The sequence below is a fragment of the Dermacentor variabilis genome, chromosome 3, assembly GCF_050947875.1.
Source record: "Dermacentor variabilis isolate Ectoservices chromosome 3, ASM5094787v1, whole genome shotgun sequence".
In the NCBI taxonomy this organism is placed as follows: Eukaryota; Metazoa; Arthropoda; class Arachnida; order Ixodida; family Ixodidae; genus Dermacentor; species Dermacentor variabilis.
Genome location: NC_134570.1, coordinates 209,034,333 through 209,055,413, shown reverse-complemented (window position 1 = coordinate 209,055,413; position 21,081 = coordinate 209,034,333). Strand labels below are relative to the sequence as shown.

Here is a 21,081-nt window from a genome sequence, read left to right as displayed (position 1 = left end):
CAGCAGATAACAGCAGTCATATTAGATAAGCACCTAAAATTTGAGGAGCATGTTTTATCCTTAAAGACGGCAGCATATGAGATTAGAATATTATTTAAAGTTCGCAATTCCTTTAATGTGAAGACACTCGTGTCCTTATACTGCACCTTTATTCACAGACATATTAATTATTGCATATCACCATGGGGGAAGAAATATCCCACTCATTTATTCCCACGACAGCATACCCAAATTCAAGCAATTGGCATCATTACACGTAGCAGCTACACATCGGAGGCATTTCCCTTGCTAAACTCTAACGGTATTTTATCGTTACAGAAACTGAATAAATACTCACTTGGAATACTTGTTCATAAATCTGTTCACGGAAAGCTCCCATTTCCTATAATTACTAACAGCCAGTATCCACTTCCTAGTCTACCCGTTCCGTTTCTACCAACAGCTATTTACTACGAAGACCTAGTACTAATTATGGTAAATTTACTACTAATTTTTCAGCCACACTGCTTTGGAACTCATTACCGTGTCATACTAAGATACTTTATCATTTTTACTCATTCCAATTAAACCTTCCTAAATTTTAGCACTCAACATAATAACTTAATCGTTATCATTATATTAAATATCGCTTTGTGTCATTAAACATTTTACAGCGTTAGCTAGTGACTAAGCTAATACGGTGTCTTCTGTGTTTGCATATAGCTGCTTTGTGTATACATATCCTACTCATTTGCAATGGGAGGTCTCCTGTACACTCTGTTGACTATGGGACCTCTCTCTGTATGTATGTATATTCCCCCTTTGTAACCTTACTATTATGCACAATGAAGAACTCTCTAACTCTCGAATCCAGTAGGTAAGACACTAGGCTTCTAAGCGTTGCGGCGTAGGTTAAGAACTCACGGCCACCAACGTTTTTCCTTTCATTTTTTGTTTTTGTATACATTATTTCTTCACAGCGATTATGGAGGCGAAGTTACAAGGCTGGCGAGAGCTTGCGCTGACAAGGAACGCGCGGATAACGCAAGCTTCCGAGAGCGAGGGTGACGTGAATGTCGCGGCGATGCCCTCTCCCCTGATGCAAAACCTGGCGGCAGCCAATGTTCGCTTTCGCCCAATCTGCTCCATCGAAGCGGTCACGTGACGTAGCGTTGCAGCCAGCGGGAATTTAGGCGCCATTTCGCGTCTACAGACGCTGTCTTTTTCCCTGAATGGGTCATTTGATGCTTACCTATCAAAAAGTACGCTTGACAGTATTTAAGGCCTATGACCATAATGTTGACCTACGTACGCTTTTGCATTGTATTAGTAGTTATGATCTCATATGACTGCACTCATTTATTTTATTCGCTTAACCGCAAACGACCACGCAATTTTACCACACCTGTCTCTTTCAGGTGAGCCTAAGAATGCAACAGCTTCGCCCACCTGGCTTCATATCCGTGATAGCGATTGAAGGCTCGTATATAGTGAGTATATTCAGGATTAATAGTTGTAGTGCGAAACTATTAAGGCGACTCGAAGCACTCATAGATTGCACATATGCGTTTTGACGGTGTCTTGGGAGAAAAAAAATTGCGTAGTTTATACTTAGAGGGACAGTGGATCATGTTATGAAAAGGTGTGAAGCAAAGTTTTGGACGGTTTAGTCTATCTAGCGGAGTAAAGAAAATGGCCAAGCACTAGTTCCTGCATTATTTAGAGAGTTTATATGAATTTCTTACGAAATTTACCCGCTGCTTTATGGTAACCAAATGTGGAAGCAATTTTATATACGCAGGAAAGGGCGCTATATTATGAGTGGCCCCTATCGTAAGTTTAGGATGCGTAGATTATTAACTTCTGTTTGCAGAAAATCATCTATAGAATTTTTTCAGAATTTTTGAAGCGAGATTTACGTGCAGGCCAGGTATGTTCGCCAATGTCCTGAATAAGTATGTGTGGCTCTAAGTACTAATTTTGGGAGAGCATGGGAAGTTTTATGCGGTATTCATGCGCAAATATTTATTGACCGTGAGTTAATAAAGCCGTTTCTAAACATGCCTTGAGCAAATGCTGGAAAGCGCTATACGGCCGTAATCAGCAATGTATTGCAGTGTCCCAACAGCACACTATGTCCCACCAACTCTGTATTTGGTAATAAGTTCGTGCATGACAGGTTCAAACCATTGCAAAGCTTCACCTTATGCGCCTTAACTTTCATTGTTGAAAATCTTTACTGAACCCTTAATTTCGGCATATCTTATGCTTTCAGCGAGGCACGTAGTAGGTTTCTTTTGTGTGCCCTCAGCGAACTGTATATCAATCAATCAAACAATCAATCAATTAATCAATCACTCAATCAATCAGTCAATCAATCTTTCAATATTTATTTATTTTTTTATTTATTTTTTTATTTATTTATTTTTGACGAAATCAAATACAAGATGGGTATAAGTACCCGTTCGGAGGTCCCGAAGTAACAACTGTCGGGGGGACCTCCTAACAAGACATAAAAAGGGGATAGTAGGATCGTGGCAAACAGTCAGTCATGTCATATATTATACAATTTCTACATCATCATCGGAAATAAACGGTAAGAGAGAAAAAGACCTATTAAAAATATCACAAGTATAATCACACAGGTAAAAGAAGAAAATAATTTAAGAAATCTTAAAAATAACTTGCAAAAATTCAAACGAGGATAAATGGCACGTAAAGCTAACAACAAGAAGTATCAATTATAGGCAAAATTCAGTGACTGGGTAGTTGAACAGTACATTGCATAATGGTAAAGCAGAAAAAAATCTAATTAATTCTAGGTTCGTTAAATTATATTATGCGTCAGATAAAGTGTTCATGAAATGCGCCTTTATTCTACGCTTGAATGATAATAATGTAGATAACTTCATATCAGATGGTATTGAATTCAAAACAGAAATGCCTGAAAACGCGAGCGTAAATTTCCCATAATTAGTTCTTGCGTACCTCAGGACCTTATTAATGTTTTGCATCCATCCATCCATTTTGGAAGGAGAAGATTGAGTTGTGATGAAAATCTTGTGTTGTTATAATTGATAAGGCTAGAGCGAGTAAAACCTGGAATATTCAACTTGGTATTTATAAGGCGAAAGAAAAGTAGTGACAGCTTATGAATGAACAATATGCGCAAAGGTAAAACATCTAGGGAAGGGAATATGGGAGCTGAGGGAGATGTATGCGATTGGAATGCAATTATTCGTAATGCCTGCTTTTGCAAAACTTCTAGCTGATGAAGATATGTGGCATATGTATTACCCTAAGATGACAGGCAGTATGAGAGATGACTGTGCATATACGCGTAATATAAAGACATGAGAATGGTTTGCGGAAAAAAAGGACGAGTTCTTATGATGATGTGAATACTAAATGAGATTTTTTGAATAAGTGATTGAATACGGCCCTGGAACCTTAGGTTCTAATCTAGAACTACACCAAGAAATTTAATAGACGCGGATCGTGCAAATGCATTATTATTTAGAGATATAACGATAGAGTCAATGGGCAATTTTTTTGAAGAATGGAATACCATAAATCTCTTGTTTTAGATGGGTTATTGGTTAGCTTCTTTTTTACACACCATGAATGAACATTCGCTAGGTCAGCGTTAAGTTTATCCTGCAATGCGAATAAATTTTTATCAGATGCAAAAATAATGGTGTTATCAGCATAAAGAAGGCAGTGCGCATATGTTAATATTTCTGGCAAGTCATTACTGAATATGAGAAATAAAAATGGCCCAAGTATTGATCCCTGAGGGACGCCTGTATTCACAGTTTTTGATGAGAAGACACCATTAACTTCGACTATATATTGTCGGTTAATTAGGTAGTTGCGAATTAATTGTAAAGGCAGCCCAGAAATTCCATGCGATTGAAGTGTACTTAACAGAATACGATGGTTAATTGTATCAAATGCCTTAGTGAAATCAATAAAGAGAGCACCGATTAAGAGGCCTTGATCAATGGCAAATTTAACCCTCTCAGTAAAAGTAATAAGGACTACTTCAGTTGATGATGAACTGATGAACTCTGCCTGATTGTCTTCCCGTGCCCACGGGTGTTGTGCGAGTCGTTGCTCGAGTGCTACGCAATGGCGATTTTATTGTTATGCGCTGGAGACATTGAATCTAACCCTGGACCTAACACACGTACTGTCGCCTTATCTGAACTGGATGATTTACCTGATGATCCCGCAGACCAAATGAAGATCATGTTTAAACTGCTTAAGGACGTACACTCTCGTTCACTACAGTCTTCGAAGTGTCAAACCGAACTTGTTTCAGATGTCAAAGCCATTAAAAACGGACAGAAAAACATACAAACTGAGCTAGCAGGTTTCAAGAAAAGGCTTGACGATTAAGAAGAAAAATCAAAATCCCTAGACCGTTTCGACACTAACCTAACACGCATGCAAGACAACGTAGATAGCCTCGCTGCTCAGAACAGCTCCTTATTATCGCGTCTGGATGAGCTGGAGGACAGGTCTCGTCGCGATAATTTAATATTTCATCGCGTACCCGACTCGAAAGAAACCTGGCAACAGACAGAAGAAAAACTAACCTCAGTACTTAACGCTGCTCTTGGATCTTTTCCCAGCAGTTCAATTCAGCGAGCCCACCGGCTCGGCACTTACCAAGCTAACAAATGTCGCCCGATAATTGCTAAATTTACTAACTGCAAAGCGAAAGAATTGGTACTTTCATCACGCGCGCAGTTAAGACCTAGCAACATTGCAGTTAATGAGGACTTTTCACCCGCAACTCGACTTGCCCGTAAAAAACTAATTGAGTTTGCTAAATCACAACCGCACTCGCCACAGTTTAAACTCAACCACAAGAAACTGCTACTAAACAACAAATGTTACATGTACCATTCTACCTCGAATAGTATTCAGGAGATGCCAAGACGCAACGTCGGCCTAAACCATGTTTCAGCTGCCTCGCAACACGTTCCTACTTAGGGACACGTGAGGGGCAGTGGGCATGCGCAAAATAATCAAGTCAGCATCCTTTATACTAACATCAGAAGTGTTCTGAAAAACCGTGACTCATTATCATCCGCAATTGGCACGTGTTCAGCCCATATAATAGCTTTAACTGAAACATGGCTCTCGAATGACATTCAAGACTCAGAACTGTTTCATGATAGCAAACAATTCACGATATACCGCTGTGACCGAACAGAGCGCCCTGGTGGCGGCGTACTTCTTGTCCTTTCGAAACGCATCCCATCGTCACCCATTCACATCAGCACCAATCTAGAATCAGTGTGCGCTACAGCAACTCTGAACCATCAAAAGGTAATTTTAGGCGTTTGCTATCGTCCACCTTCTTCGTCATCCGCATTTACCAATGAATTGCATCATATATTAGTACCATTACGACAAAGTTTCATTCTACACCTCTTTTCTTATTTGGTGACCTTAATTTTCCTAATATAGTTTGGAACAGTGATATATCTATTATCTCCTTCTTCTGATTCAAAAGATTTCTTGGGTATTTGTACTACATTTTCATTAACTCAATTAGTCACACAAGCCAAGAGATTAACATCCACTTCCGCAAACATTCTCGATTTGATCCTGACCGATCGTCCCGATTATGCCGCTGCCATCCATTACTTACCGGGTATCAGTGACCACTTATTTCTAAATATTCACTTTAATGCTGCGTTTGTGAAACTTCCGAAGACTAAAAAAATAATTAGAGACTATAAGAGAGCTAACTTCGAAGCAATAAATAATGAACTCAGTCTATTTCTTAACATGTTCATGAGTGATTTTGAAAATCGTAGTGTGCAGTCAAACTGGAACATGTTTTCGGCAGAGGTAAATCGCTTAATCAATAAACACATCCCAACCCGTACTATAATATGCAACCCGCGCGCGCCTTGGTACAGTAATCATTTAAAACGACTATCCAACAAAAAAAGACGACTGTATCGTTCCGCGAAGCAATCACCCACTGACTCATGTTGGAAAGCCTACACATTAGCATCTAAGACCTATGTAGCCGCACTCAAATGCGCTAAAGAAACATTCTTATCAAGCACATTACCATCTATGCTGATAACTAACGTAAATAAATTTTGGCGCGTCATACATCCACCTTCCGATGATTCTATCACGCTTAACACTTGCTCTGGTAACCCTGTTCCGAAAAACCTATGCGCAACTCTCCTGAATAATAACTTTGTCAAAAATTTCTCGTGCACAGTTGATATTGAACTACCTATCTTGAATGACTATAACTTCTTAACTATGCCTCCAGTGACTGTTGAAGTTCCCGGAGTTATTCGACTAATAGACTCATTGAGGATGGATTCGTCACCCGGCTTTGATAACATCAGTGCTAAATTTCTGAAAAACACCTGCACTTATAGCTCCATTATACTAACCAAAATATTTCAACAATCACTCGACGCATCTACTGTTCCATCAGCATGGAAAATAGGAAAAATAATTCCTTTGCACAAATCTGGCAGCAAAACATCACCTACAAATTATTGCCCCATATCATTAACCAGTACCTGCTGCGAACTGCTAGAACACATTATTTTTACTAAAATTGCGGATTTTCTCGAATCTAATTCATTTTTTTCGTCATCACAACATGGTTTTCGAAAATCATTCTCATGTGAATCACAATTATTAACATTTACTCACAAACTACACCAAATACTTGACTGTTCTTCTTTTTCCGATTGCATCTTTTTAGATTTTTCGAAAGCCTTTGACAAAGTGTGTCATAAACTTTTACTTTATAAACTAAGCGAATTAAACCTCGATCATAACGTTCTCAAATGGATTGATTCATTTCTCGCTAACCGTTCTCAGTTCGTAACAGCTAATGGCCATGACACACCTCATAGCGAAATTCAGTCCGGTGTGCCCCAAGGTTCCGTCCTGGGACCTCTATTATTCCTTATCTACATTAATGACTTACCTTCAGCAATAACCTCTGACGTACATTTATTTGCAGATGACTGTGTAATCCTCAGAGAAATAATTAACGAACACGACATCTCCCTGCTTCAGGCCGATCTCAATAACGTCAGCAAATGGTGCCGATTGTGGCGAACGGAACTCAACATTAACAAATGCAAATTTCTGAGAGTATCCCGATCTAACGATAATCTATCTGCCTGTGTACTACTTGAATAACGTTCCTTAAGAATCTACTAACTCATATAAGTACTTAGGCCTACATATAACATCTAAATTAACATGGAATCATCACGTCGAATACATAATTAATCAAGCTAACCGCTTGATGGGATACTTACGCCGTAACTTCTCTCATGCTCCCTCTCCTTTAAAATTACTACTGTATAAAACCCTGTTACGGCCAAAATTAGAATACGCTGCAGCTATATGGGACCCTTACCACGAAAACCTAATACATTCCCTTGAACTCATCCAAAACCGCCACTCGTTTTATTCTTTGGAATTGCTACCGTGGTGCGAGCGTTTCTTCAATGAAATCGAATCTGGGTCTTCAACCGCTAGCAACACGTCGAAAAATTTCCCGCCTTTCATTTTTTCATAAGCTGTATCACCACCCTACACTTCATCCCAAATTCATGTCGCTACCATATTACTTATCTCACCGTACTGATCATCGTCATAAAGTTAGAATTGGTACATATAACACGACACACTTTTTACATTCATTTTTGCCACGTACGTCGAAAGATTGGAATGAACTTCCTTCTGACATTGTTTCCATTAATAACAATGATCATTTTCGAAAAGCACTAGCTAACAATGTACAATAGCAAACATTTGTACGAACTGCTCTTGGTGTTTTCCTTTTTCTTGTTTAATGTTACTTTTATATGTCATGTTCTATTACTGCATTTATCATACTTTCAGCTAACATTGTATAATTAGCAAATATTGTGTATAAGCTAATGATTTCCTTCTTATTTGTTGTATAACCCACTCCCCTCTCTAATGCCGAAAGACCCTGAGGGTAAATAAATAAATAAATAAAAATTGCCACAAAAACCAAATTGATCAGGAGTTAAAAGATTAAAGTTGGATAAGCATTTAGTTAAGCGATTATATGTTAGTTTTTCGATCCCTTTGCAGATAGGACCATAATTACTCAGGCACTTATGGTCACCTTTTTTAAATACTGGGATTATTTTACCTGTCTTCAAGCGATTAGGATAGATGCCATCTATAAATAATCTGTTTGCTATATGTGCTAACGCAGGTGAGATTTCGTTAGACACAAGCTTAATGCTAGAGGGGCGTATCAAGTCGAGGCCTTGACCGGTTGTTTTAAGAGAATTGATAATGTTACATACTTCTAGCGATGTTGTGGGGAACAGGTAAAATGAATGAGAACAGCGCGGAAAACTAAGCAACGTTGAATCAGGCTGACTACTATCTGCAATACTAAAATGGTCACTTAAAACATTAGCTATGTCTTGAGGGTCAGTAATTTTAGCAGAATCGTGGTTCACACACGGTATGTGATATTTAGTTGTATTAACGTTTAAGAATTCTTTAATAACCCGCCAGTTTTGTCTGGTATCACTTCCATTTTTTCTTATTTTTTTCTTAGTAATTACGCTTGACATTTTTTAAAGTGACTGTTAGAACATTTGAATATGTGTGGAAGCGCAATCGCAACGCATTATTGAGTGGCTGGACTTTTAGTTTCTTACAACACATAGACACATATGGCACATAGTTTGTATATAGGCAAAATTCCAAGCGTGTAAGTTAATTTGAGCCTTTGCACTGTAATATACACGGTGCCTTAGCTAATTTCAGCCAAATTTTAAAAACAAGCGGTGCACGCTAATACGACGCGACGAAATGCATCTTGCGGGCTATTGTATGGAGTAAGTCCCACTGTTTTTTGTATTGTACTGCATTGCATAATTAGTTAAGATTATTTACCAACTTCTGAAGTAATGAAGTTACGCAACAAATTTCAATTAGAAATTTGTAGAATGGTTTGCAAAACACCCGACTGAAAGGTTTCGACCTTTCTAGCTATTAAGTATTAGTTCTTTCCGCTTGCTGCAGATGCCTGCGGAATACATATATACATATGTATATATATATATATATATATACCACGTGACATGCCCGCTTGTGCACCGTAATTGCAGTCCTCCAAAACATTCCCTATCCGAGTGAACACAGAATTTAGCAGGGCATGCTGCAGCTTAAAAGACGACAGGGCAGCGAGGCTGCGTTTAAAGGCGGCAGGGCAACCGATATCGCATTGCAAGCGATAACAGTTGCCCTGTCGGCTTTTAGGCGGCAGCGTCCCAGGCTAAATGCTATCTATGGTCGCCTGTACGCGGAATGTTTCGGAGCACTAACATCCCAGCACGCAAGCAGGCATGTCACGAAATTATTAGCTGTGATAATTTATTTTTAACCTTTAACGGTACGTATTTGCTTAATGTCCCTCACACCAAGTACTTGGGTGTTGTCTTTGAATCGGACATGTATTGGACGCAACAAATTAAATATGTTTGCTCTGAATTAGCTTATGGCTGTCATATTTTATTAAGGGCGAGGGAATGTTTTCGTGCACCGATTTTACGCATATTGCACATAAATTTACGCTTGCAGAAACGTGCTGCTCGGTACGATAACCTTCGCAAAGACAACCGACCCTAGTCGACCACTCTTTCAATAACTGCGAATATTACGGGTATCTGTTGCATACAAACTAAATATAGCTCAAATAATAAACACAGTAATGAGAACTAATTATCCATTTCCTCTTACACTGTTTAGATCGCCGCTGAGACAAACAAGAGCTGCCATTAATAATAGATTTAACCTACCGCCTTGTCATAACACTTACAGTCAAAGGCTATTAGAGTACAATTGTGCTCAGATATTGAATGATATTCCCGATCTCATCAAACTCAAACAGAATTTTTCGGCTTTGTTGAAAAACATTCTTCTTGTCTGCCCAGAACTCTGGGACTGAATACCTTTGTGTTTGGTTTTGTATATTCATAAACTTATTTTTTTTTTTCAGAATATGTATGCGCTTTACATATTTGCAATACCGCTATTTTAGTATCTCACGTCTTTTTTTACACATAGCTTGAATGCCTGCCATTTTTAGTGAATATCTTGTATTTGGACTTTTCACTAGCCGAGCTGGCTATGGGTCCAATCATGATTTGTTGTATTGGTTTCATAAAATAAAATGATGTTGATGATGATAAAAAAAGTATTTTTTTATTTATCTGCCAGCTGCAGTAAGTGGAAGAACTAATTATTAATAGCTAGGAAGTTCGAAACTGCTTAATCAAACGCTTCTCAAATGGCTCTACAACTTTCTAATTGGAATTTTGGCGGTATTTAATTGCTTCAGAATTTGGTTAATTAATGTTGAATATTTATGCAAATAAGAAGAATACAAAAGATAGCATGACTTCATTCGTAAAATAGTAAGCATCATGCATTTGGTCGCGTCCTCTTAGAGTGCATAGGCATATTCTTGAACTCGGAATAAAGTTGGCTGGGGCACCCTGTATATTTAGGCTAGTGGGGTCGTTGTAAGCGTGTTTACGAGCCGTGCAGAATTTAACCTAGCGCCGAGGCAGAACTATTGTAGCCATCAAGAGGAAATGTGCAGAATATCGGTGAACATTATACTCATTGCACATGCGAACTTACATGACAGCAGTACATGTGAAGCTTAAAGTCCGTGGTTGAACTACTACATTGGCTTAGAATTCCTTACATACAATAAATATCATAAGAAGGCAACAAACAAAGACACCAAGGACAACATAGGAGGAAGTACCCGTACTTACTAATTGAAATAAAGAAATTATAAATTAATGGAATTGAAAGTGGACGAAAAACAACTTGCCGCAGGTGGCGAACGATCCCACGTCTTCGCAATACGCGTGCGATGCTCTAACCAATTGAGCCACCGTGGCGCTGTTTTCCCTTCCACTTTCCGGCGTATTTATGTGTTGCTACTAGAACTAACCCTGGGAGGGCTAGCCAGCGCTACCACTCACAAACCTTGGCGGCGGTTAGAGCATCGCACGCGTAATGCGAAGAAGTGGGACCGTTCCACACCTCTGGCAAGTTTTTTCATCCACTTTGAGTTCCATTAATTTGATTCCTTTATTACAATTAGTAAGTACAAGTACGTTCCCCTGTGTTGTCATTGGTGCCTTTGTTTGTTGGCTTCTTATGATATGATTAATAAAATCGGGCTCCTCGGTTAACCTCCTTTCTTCTCCTTAAAATCAAGAAAGTGTTATATGTGAGCAATGTTGCAAACGGTTATCGTATGAGAGCAATGTTAAAAAGTGTGCGGTTTAATCGCAGCCGTTTGACATTCCTAATGCAACTCGCTGAAAGAAAAAATCATCGCTATAAAGCAGACTGATTCTTAACATCTCCCAAATCTGTTGTCTTTCTCCTTTCTTTCTGGCGCTCACAATGTGCTTCTAGGCAAACGAACCCTATGTGAGCCTCTTCAATTCTGACAAGCTCATTGGCAATGAGACACTACTGCGGCTATCTGATCATTTGTGGAACGACATATCAATGGTTTTTGCAGACCTTGTTTACCTATTCACGGGGTAAGTGAAGAATACTGAAGTACCGTACTCGAATATTTACGAAACATAAATCAAAACATTATTAGCTTTAAAATGCTGTCTACTTTATGTTGCAAATACAGGAGCATTTCTAGTGCAATTTATTCTATTATCATCCCGTAGAGCATAGATCAAAATACGAAGTCTTCTCTCAGAAGAGTTCCGCTAACTTGTGCCTAGCTAAAATCTTTGTACTCTCGCTGAAGCATGGAGCATGCTTGAATGAGCATGAACGCTGCTTCAGACACTGTGCTGACCACGTGCAGTACAACAAGATGCAACTGTAATGCACGAACGACAGCGCCCTTTCTCTATATGCATATTATCATATTCGCAGTCTTTGTGCCGACCACCGCTGACACGTCATCTATAATGAACTGGTGACACTTCATCCAAATACAGCTTGTGAAAAATTTTGCTGGATCCCAACGTTCAAAGTATCTCATCACATGCTAATTTGAAAAGCCTCGTTGACTTTGCCGCGGTTCCACTCTTTCGCTTCAATTTCCTAGGTGTAGCATGGCCTGGCGCTTTTCCTACAGTAAGCCTCTGTTCCACCCAGTGAAATTACATTTAGATATTTTCAATTGCTTCCGTTTATGGTCGCTTGTGACAATACCACGCAAAATTAGGCTTGAACCCTCGAATACATTGGATTTCAGTTTCTACTCACCCAGAATACATATGTCCTATAACTTGCCTTCCTGATGAGTACCCGCCGTGGTTGCTCAGTGGCTATGGTGTTGGGCTGCTGAGCACGAGGTCGCGGGATCGAATCCCGGCCACGGCGGCCGCATTTCGATGGGGGCGAAATGCGAAAACACCCGTGTGCTTAGATTTAGGTGCACGTTAAAGAACCACTGGTGGTCAAAATTTCCGGAGTCCTCCACTACGGCGTGCCTCATAATCAGAAAGTGGTTTTGGCACGTAAAACCCCAAATATTATTATTATTCCTGATGAGTGATTATTTGCTCGTATACTATAGCCCCAACGTATCTTCTCATCGTGTTTAGCGCTAACATATAACAATTCGTGAGTATAAAAGAGCTAATTATGACTCTATCAATGAAAAACAGAGTGAAATCTTAGACGCTCCTCTTCAGAACTTTGACGTTCGAGGAGTGCCAGAAAAATGGAAAATTTCAACTGAGAAAGTGAACCGTCATATACAAGTATGTGCCTTACAGGCGAGCAGAGTGGCAGAATAATGCACCGTGGTTTACTCATACACCTGAACATATCTCTAAAAAAACAACGGCTGCTTCGTATGGCGAAGCCCCTGAACACAGGTGAGCGCTGGGAGGTATACTTTAATGTCAAGTAAGAATACCCAAATTCTGTTCGCGCAGGAGACATTTCTCTATGACTCTACTTATCTTACTGTGCAATAACCCCAATAAATTCTGGAAAATTCAAAAGGGCAATGGAAGCCACGTCATATCTCTCAATGATCATTCAGTTGTAAAATTGTGGAGCTTATACTGTATTGTAACGTTTTCAACTTCTTAGAGTCCTTTATGGGGGCTCAACAAGGTTTCTTCGACCCCACTGACGTGACACACAAGTACAACTTTTCACACATCACTTGCATGCCGTACTGGATTGAAATTCCAAGACTGTACATACTTAGACTTCGCCAGAGCATTCAATAAAGTATACCACGCACTTCTTACGCTGAAACTTTCAGCATTGAACCTAGATCCTACTGTTAGCATGGCCAAAATATGTTCTTACCAACCGACTTCAGTATATCGCACTTAACAACCACGATTTTTCAGCAACATGTGTTCAATCTGGCGTACCTCAAGGCTCAATTTATAGACCCAATGGTTTTTTAAGCTACAATAATGATTTAACAAACTGTGTTTCTTGTGTTATCAACATTTACAATTATTGTTATATATAGAGAAATTTGTAGTGACCACGACGAACATATATTACAATCAGGCTTAGATCCTATATTGGGTTGGTGACACAAGTGCCTTCTGGAGTTCATCATCAGCCTGGCTACGCCCACTACAGGGCAATGGCCTCTCCCATACATCTCCAACTACCCCGCTCTTGTGCTAATTGTGGCCATGTTGTTCCTGCAAACTTCTTGATCTCATCCGCCCGCCTCACTTTCTGCCGCCCCCAGCTGCGCTTCCCTTCTCTCAGAATCCAGTCCGCAACCTTTAATGACCATCGGTTATCTTCCCTCCTCATTACATGTCCTACCCATGCCCATTTCTTTTTCTTGATTTCAACTAAGACGTCATTAAATCGCGTTTGTTCCCTCACCCAATCTGCTCTTTCCTTATCCCTTAACGCTACACCCATTATTCTTCTTTCCATAGCTCGTTGCGTCGTCTTCAATTTAAGCAGAACCCTTTTCGTAAGCCTCCAGGTTTCTGCCCCGTACATGAGTACTGGTAAGACACAGCCGTTATATAATTTTCTCTTGAGGGATAATGGCAATCTGCTGTTCATGATCTGAGAATGCCTGCCAAACGCCCCCCACCCCATTCTTATTCTTCTGACTATTTCAATCTCATGATCCGGGTCCGCGGTCACTACCTGCCCTAAGTAGATGAATTTCCTTCCAACTTCCAGTGCCTCGCTACCTATCGTAAACTGCTGTTCTCTTCCGAGACTGTTAAACATTACTTTAGTTTTCTGCAGAATAATTTTTAGACCCACCCATCTGCTTTGCCTATCCTGGTCAGTGAGCATGAATTGCAATTGGTCCCCTGAGTTACTAAGAAAGGCAATATCATCAGCGAATCACAAGTTAAACATTATAAGTGCAAATAATGCATGTTTCTCGCACAAACTAACACCACCAAGCTTGCAAACTTCAAAGTACTGCGCTTCAACAAGTTTCATGCTCACTATATCTCGGAATCAATATAGCGTCTGATCTAAGATGAAAAACTCACGTTATCGAAATAATTAATAACGCAAATTGAACATTCGCATACTTGCGCCAAAATTTCACTGTCTCCCATAGAACTAAAATTGCTTCTTGATGAAACCCTTGTGCACCCCAAATTAAAATATGCCGCTGTTGTTCAAGATCCTGACCATGCTAACGTTAGTATTGCTTGATAGAACATAGTTATGACAGGGAGGACTTCAACTGTTGCACTTCGACTGATTCAGAACAATAGAACTCCTTCATACTAGCCAATTAGTTTCGTATGTCGTGCTTGCAGGCTTGTGGCTCAATAGCAAAGGAAAGAGACAGCTGACCTAAATCGATGCCAGAGTATAACTACAAGCCGTGGCTTCACGTGCCACGGCGAGGCACCCGCTTTATTTCCTTCTCATGCGGGCGCAGGCTATCCGGGATCTAGGCGCATTTTCTCCAGCTCTCATTTCAGCGCCTCATTATATACAGATAAAAACACTATCAGAACTGACACTGTCCAGTCTTCCACACAGTTCCCATTCTTTATTTCTGTACCCTTACAGTATAAGAGCAAGTTAAGAAAACTATCTCAACCCTACAGACAACTAACCCAGAGCTTGATCAAATTTCCCCTCCAAAATTAAACTTCTATCGAAACAACCCTCACCAATCTTGGCCCATTTAGTCCACAAGCTTTCTTCCGCTGTTGTGTTTCCTCAAAGCCTCAAACAAGGAAAAATAATGGCCATTTTTAAGAAATGTGGCCGCTAATAGATTAAGATTGATCGCCCACTTTGCATCTTATTATTCCTTAGTAAAGTAATTGAATAACTAATCTACAATCCTCTAACGAAATATTTATCTAACCTTAACTTTTTATCTGATCATCGATTTAGTTTCCGGCAAAGCCTCTCTACTGAAATCGCACTAATCACTTTCACTGAGAGAGCTAAACTAGCAATTGATAAGGGCCTACTCTTTGGAGCTATGTTGGTTGATTTCACTAAAGCATTTGATACAATTAATCACCATATCCTCTTTCACAAACTTGATTGTTACGACATATCTGGACCACCTTTACAGCTTATTCAAAGTTATCCTACTAAATGGACGCAGGCTTTTCAGATAATTTAGTCTCTCAACACCAAAAATCACTGACATAGGTGCTCCCCAAGGATCAATCTTCGGGCCCCTTTGTTCTTGCTATTAATTTTAATGATTTGCGGCTTAGAGTGAAACACACGCTCCTGTATTCTGATGATACCCCAATTTTCACCACACATAAGAATGCAGCTACGCGACGACATGTACTAAATGTATATTTAAGCAATGTTATCTCGTGGTGCGTAACGGAAGCATTACGTATCAATCCGTCTAAGTCAAAATTCATGGTGTTTTATTCCCCTCAGTTATCGCCAAACATTTCTTTCTTAGCGATGACGATTAATGGACACTTCGTTCATACATCTGAGTGTACAAAATTTTTTAGAGTGATCTTGGATCGACCTTTAAAAGCCCGTGATCGTGCTCACTCCCTGATTACAAAATTCGCAGTTCCGCCCGAAAGGCAAAGCACCGATTGCGATAGCAAATTAGTAAATACTGTACTAAACAAGGATAGTAGCTTCATCGGCCGTATGAACATGTAAACATTCGCTTACTAACTAAATTAACTATGATAGAATGTGTAAGCGGGGCTCAATGAGGACGTAGAAATAAACAGACACATAGAGACAGCGCTACCATTGCGTGTCTGCTTCTTTCTACGTTTTTGTTCAGTCACGCTTACTCATTCTATCATGGATTAAAACCAACAGCCCGTCAACGTGTTCAACTAAATTAACCAACACAGTGTCCCGAGCCCACGTGAACACGGGCGCTATAACGTAAAACTATTCCACATCTGTAATCAGTCCTCCGCGATTGGTCAACAGCTTTTTTCGGCCACCCCCGCTTCACCTGTCTGTCACGCGAAGTCACGAAAACAGTTACAGCTCCCCGTCTCATATGACTTGTGCCCACTGATTATGCACGATTTGACGGAAAAAAGAAAAATAGTTAGTTCTGATTCGACGCCTTTTCGCCATTAGCCCCCGGCTATTGGTCAAAAGTTTCGGGCTGCAAGTGATGTGTACGCATTAAAGATGCATATATATGCCTAACAAAACTGAATTTTCTCCTGAATAGCCGCAGGCTGCCTCGTCCCGAAAGGAATAAAAGATGGCTGCTGCCGATCGCTCAGGCGCTGGCTGCTCGCACCTGCCGGAGAGCACGGGTTTATTTGCGTATAAAACTTCTTGCGTAGCCGTGTAACGTTTTCGAGCATTTTGGGCACGTTTACGGCCTCATTCTGCCAGCTCTTCTTTGCTGAGGATCCGTTTTATCGTCATTCTTATACCTCCGTTGTCTGCCGCCGCGATATTCGACCAGCCCCCGCAAGCTAAGGGAAAGCGGACAAATCGCAGACGCCGGCACCACCCTCTTCATTCTGCCATGTTATTCAGGCAGGCAATGTTATTCGCTTTTCAAGCGAATAACATTGCCTGCACTGAGCGCTTGTATTATTAAACGCTGTCCTCGTTCATGGCAGGTCACTTTTGTGACCTCCCATGAACGAGGTCAGCGTTTGATTGGTCTGTTCAGACAACCCTGCGGGTGACCGCCCCGGGCTTTCGTAGGCGGTTACGCAAATTTTACGTCTGGAGATTGGAATAAAAACATATTGGAATAGTTTTACGCTATAGGGCCCCCCATCTCGCTCAATGACAGAGGAAACTGTCTGTGAAAAGGGTGGAGTTAGGAATTGCGGCCACAGCCGCGAGCCAATTGATATCTGTGCATCTGTCCTTTCAACGCGAACGAAACCTCCAAAGCACAGCGCATACGAAGCTACCGACAGTACACGTACTGGAGGCGGGCTCTCGACTTGGAGGAGGACAAGGGCTCTCGACTTGGAGGAGGATGAGGGCTCTCGACTTGGAGGAAGATGAGGGCTCACATACACGTGCCGGACACACACACAGGTCTAATGGTCCGGAGCCGACGTCAGAGGGGCTTCGTAGAACTCTGAGCCGTCCCGGGTGGCGCACCCGGGGAGCACTTTGTCTGGTGTCTCAAAAAGCTCATGGGGAGGTTCCGCCAATTACCTCCCCTCGAGAGCTCCCCTGAGCTCTCCCGCGCCACGTGGCTGCCGGTTATCCGCAGTTCTCTGAAGTGCGCCCCGTCCCGGTTGTATTGGAACACGTGCAGCGGGCTGAAATAGCTGCAGGCAGATCCTAACAGCCCCTCCATGGAAAATCTCGCCTGGCCAGTGCTGGTAACCGCTGGGCAGGAACAGAATGGCTGGCGAGCAAGATGATGGCTTTGCTCTCTGCAGCCCCTGCGCACTTGGAATGCCTTCAACCATCTCACAACAACTGGCACAGAAGAGTCGACCCGGCAACACAATACCGCTGAGCGTTCAAACGCCCGGAATTAGGTGTTAACCCACCAGGCTTCCTATCACAATTTCCATGCAAGCCGCTCAACTGGGAATCCCAAATTCTGCCCCAAAATTTTGTGCCGCCAATGCGAGCGTTCACGTTCCCCTTGAGTTCGACCAAACCCGACCGTCGCGCTGCACAAGAGTAAACGTTTACGCAGAATTAAACCGAAGGCTCTCAAATACCAATACCCAAACATAACTTAAGCAGCCTAAGTTCCCGAACAGCCTGTTCTTATCCTATCACAGTGGCGTACTTATCTCATTTACTGTTGCCACTGAACCGTCTGGCCAACTCCACAGGTACGTAATCACAATCGCGCTAGCTTTGTGGTCACTTTTCAGAGCGCGCACTTGCGTCATACGTGAGCATTTCAACACGTTTACTCACATTTCTACCTTTAGTCCATACGGGACATGTTCCTTAACGAACAACTACACTTGCGTAACTCACGCACTCCGCAGAGCCCTTTAAAAAACGCCTCTGCTAATAACTCGTTCTACGAGTTATTAGCAGAGCCGCTAGCGCAGATGGCACTAGAGAAGTCAGAATACGGCTGCCCTTAACACATACGAGCATCCCAGTCACAAATCTGCTTCCTTCCATCCACACAGGACACGCGCTGATTGACCTAAAAGTTCTTCTCTGTGCAAATCACGTACTTACTGAATACCTACGCGCTTAACCTTAGAAAGTAAAAAAAACTTATAAAAAAAGAAGGTTAACTAAAACACACGCGCGTTAGCATAGGCCTCTCAACGATAACCTTGACACTCAGGTTACTCACAAAAAAAAAGAGTCTATCTACTCATTAATGAACATCTCGCGAAACTACATGCTTACATAAAACTCATCTTTCCGATCTCGGAGCTTCTCGAACAAAAACACAAACAAAGCTTATACTTTTACATATTGAAAGAAACCTAAATCGCGAAAGTTATCCGATGCTCAAAAAATAAAACAAAACAGAACGTTGCACTTCTGCGGAAGCTCTGTTTGCCTCCCGTCCCAAACGTTTTCGACTGACTCACTTTTGAGCCGTACTCGAGGTGGTCACGGTTCGAAAGCTACTCTGGCTAACGAGGAACAAAAGGGCTGACTCACTATCAGCTCCCCCAAGACGTTAGTCTCCTGCTAATTTGTGTCCTGGCGCCATGCTTTCATCACTAACTCGATTGACCGCGTCGCGACTCCTTATCGCTTCGTCTCGTCCAGCCACCTTGCGCTTCTTCGTACTACACGCTGAGCTCCGAAAAGAACGACGGAACGACGAGGAATTTAACTGTCCTGTGCCGTTTGTCCGCGTCCGTACAGAACATGCTTCTCGGTCTCTCCTTGACCGGTGGCTCGAACGTGCTTGATGCGCACACGTCGTCAGTGACGACCGCATCTTTCTTTTCTCCGCGCCCTGCGTTTTCGCGCCTGTCGCCGCCTTTGGCTTCGCTACATTAGCCACCGCATTCCGATCTTTACGGCGCTTCTTTCTGCGGCGCTTTCTCCTTGAACTCTCTTTCATGTCGCCTTCTCGCGCCTCGTGCTGGCCGGTACACAACTCGTCAGCCCGGATCGGTCTCTTACTCGCACAGTCTGAATGATTCCTAACTAAATCATCGCTCTCGCGGCTGCCTAGACTGGCGGAGAGCCGCACCGATCCCTGAACCATGCAGTGGTCTTCCCTTGAGCTAGGGAGCTCGCCATCCTGAGAACTACTCTCAACTGCATCTTCCAGCTCGTACATCACTTCTGCACGCAGATCTGGCTCGACATGGGCGCTCGCGTCTGTCGGGTCAGCAGTACTCTCTACTTCGATAGCAACCTCGCTAACATTACAAGCGACGCACACTCGCGATAACTGTGCCAATTCATTCGCAGCTGGCCTAGCTGCCTCTACAGTGCTCTGTTGGCGCAGCATCTCGTCGCTCTCACTACGGCCTTTAACGACCTCTGCTGCCACTAAGGCTTTGTTAGCTGCTAGCACTTCGAGTTTACTTTTGAACGTGCTGCTAGTATCGCAGGTACTGCTACTTCTCTCGGCTTTCGACTGAAATCTACTATTTACTTCCTGCCATTTTCGCTGCGTCCAGCCTACAGATTTCTCAAGCCGTTGTTGGTTTAGTTCGATTGCCTGCTGTAAACCTTGAATCTGCTCGTTCAATGCAGCAACGTACTGCCTCGTTGCTTCTGTTAGGCCTTTTTCCTGTGAAATGCTTTTCAGTTTCTGCCTTGCTTCTTCCTGTTCTTGCCTAAATTTTTCCTGTTCTTGCCTAGTCGCTTCCTGTTCCCGTTTTTTGCTTAGAATTCGGTTACCTATATGTTCGATGAATTTCAAATCATTTTACTTTAGCGAATGGTTTTACAAATCTATGATTCCTTCAAGTCCTCCTCTACGTCTACCTCGATCTCTTCACACAACCACAACAGGTCAGCTCTGGTCAAACGCATTAGGACCATGGTCGCTACGTTAAGTTTTGGCTCTGCTGTCAAACAATACTTGCTGCGATACCCACGCAAATCAAAATACAAGTAAAAGATCCCAGCGAACCAAATCAGCAAACACAGCCAAATTGAAGCCTGGTAAATCTTAACCGCCAAAACCAAACGCTTACCCACTGAAGTAGCACCATATCACCAGTCCCTCTCCGCCGTATCCAGTCGCCTCCAACTTGATCAGGAAACCGGTCGGTCACCATGTGCCAACGTCCGTCAGCTGCCGTTGCTGTCTCCGAGTCGTAGGCCGATTTATGAGCCGTAGGCCGATCTCACCGCTGCCAAGCAGATGTAGGATTCGTCGGACGATCTCGCCGCTGCCACCATTTGTTAGAGTTGTCGGACGATCTACGAGCTGTAGGCCGATCTCCTCGCTGCCATTCAGATGTAAGATTTGGCAGTCGTAGCTGTAGGAAGGAGCTTGACTCTTCGTCGGGACTTAGGAGGGCAGGATTTATTTAGATGTTATATACAGTTGAACATAAGATACATCGACAGTCTAGCGTGACTCCCAAATGGCGGCCGCAAGACGAGCATACAGCAAACAGCTTACGAGCACACAGATCACGAGTACATTTCGAGCACGGCAAC

At 42.0% G+C, this 21,081-nt stretch overlaps 1 protein-coding gene across 1 annotated transcript in view; it reads left to right on the top strand.

Moving 5' to 3' along the window:
- The window catches only part of LOC142574411 (venom metalloproteinase antarease TserMP_A-like), a 220,333-nt gene that overhangs the window by 81,825 nt on the left and 117,427 nt on the right, over positions 1 to 21,081 (top strand). The window contains exons 7-8 of the mRNA XM_075683501.1: positions 1,398 to 1,469; positions 11,482 to 11,612. Of these exons, the coding sequence (XP_075539616.1) occupies positions 1,398 to 1,469; positions 11,482 to 11,612 (203 nt within the window). The remainder of the gene's footprint in view (positions 1 to 1,397; positions 1,470 to 11,481; positions 11,613 to 21,081) is intronic.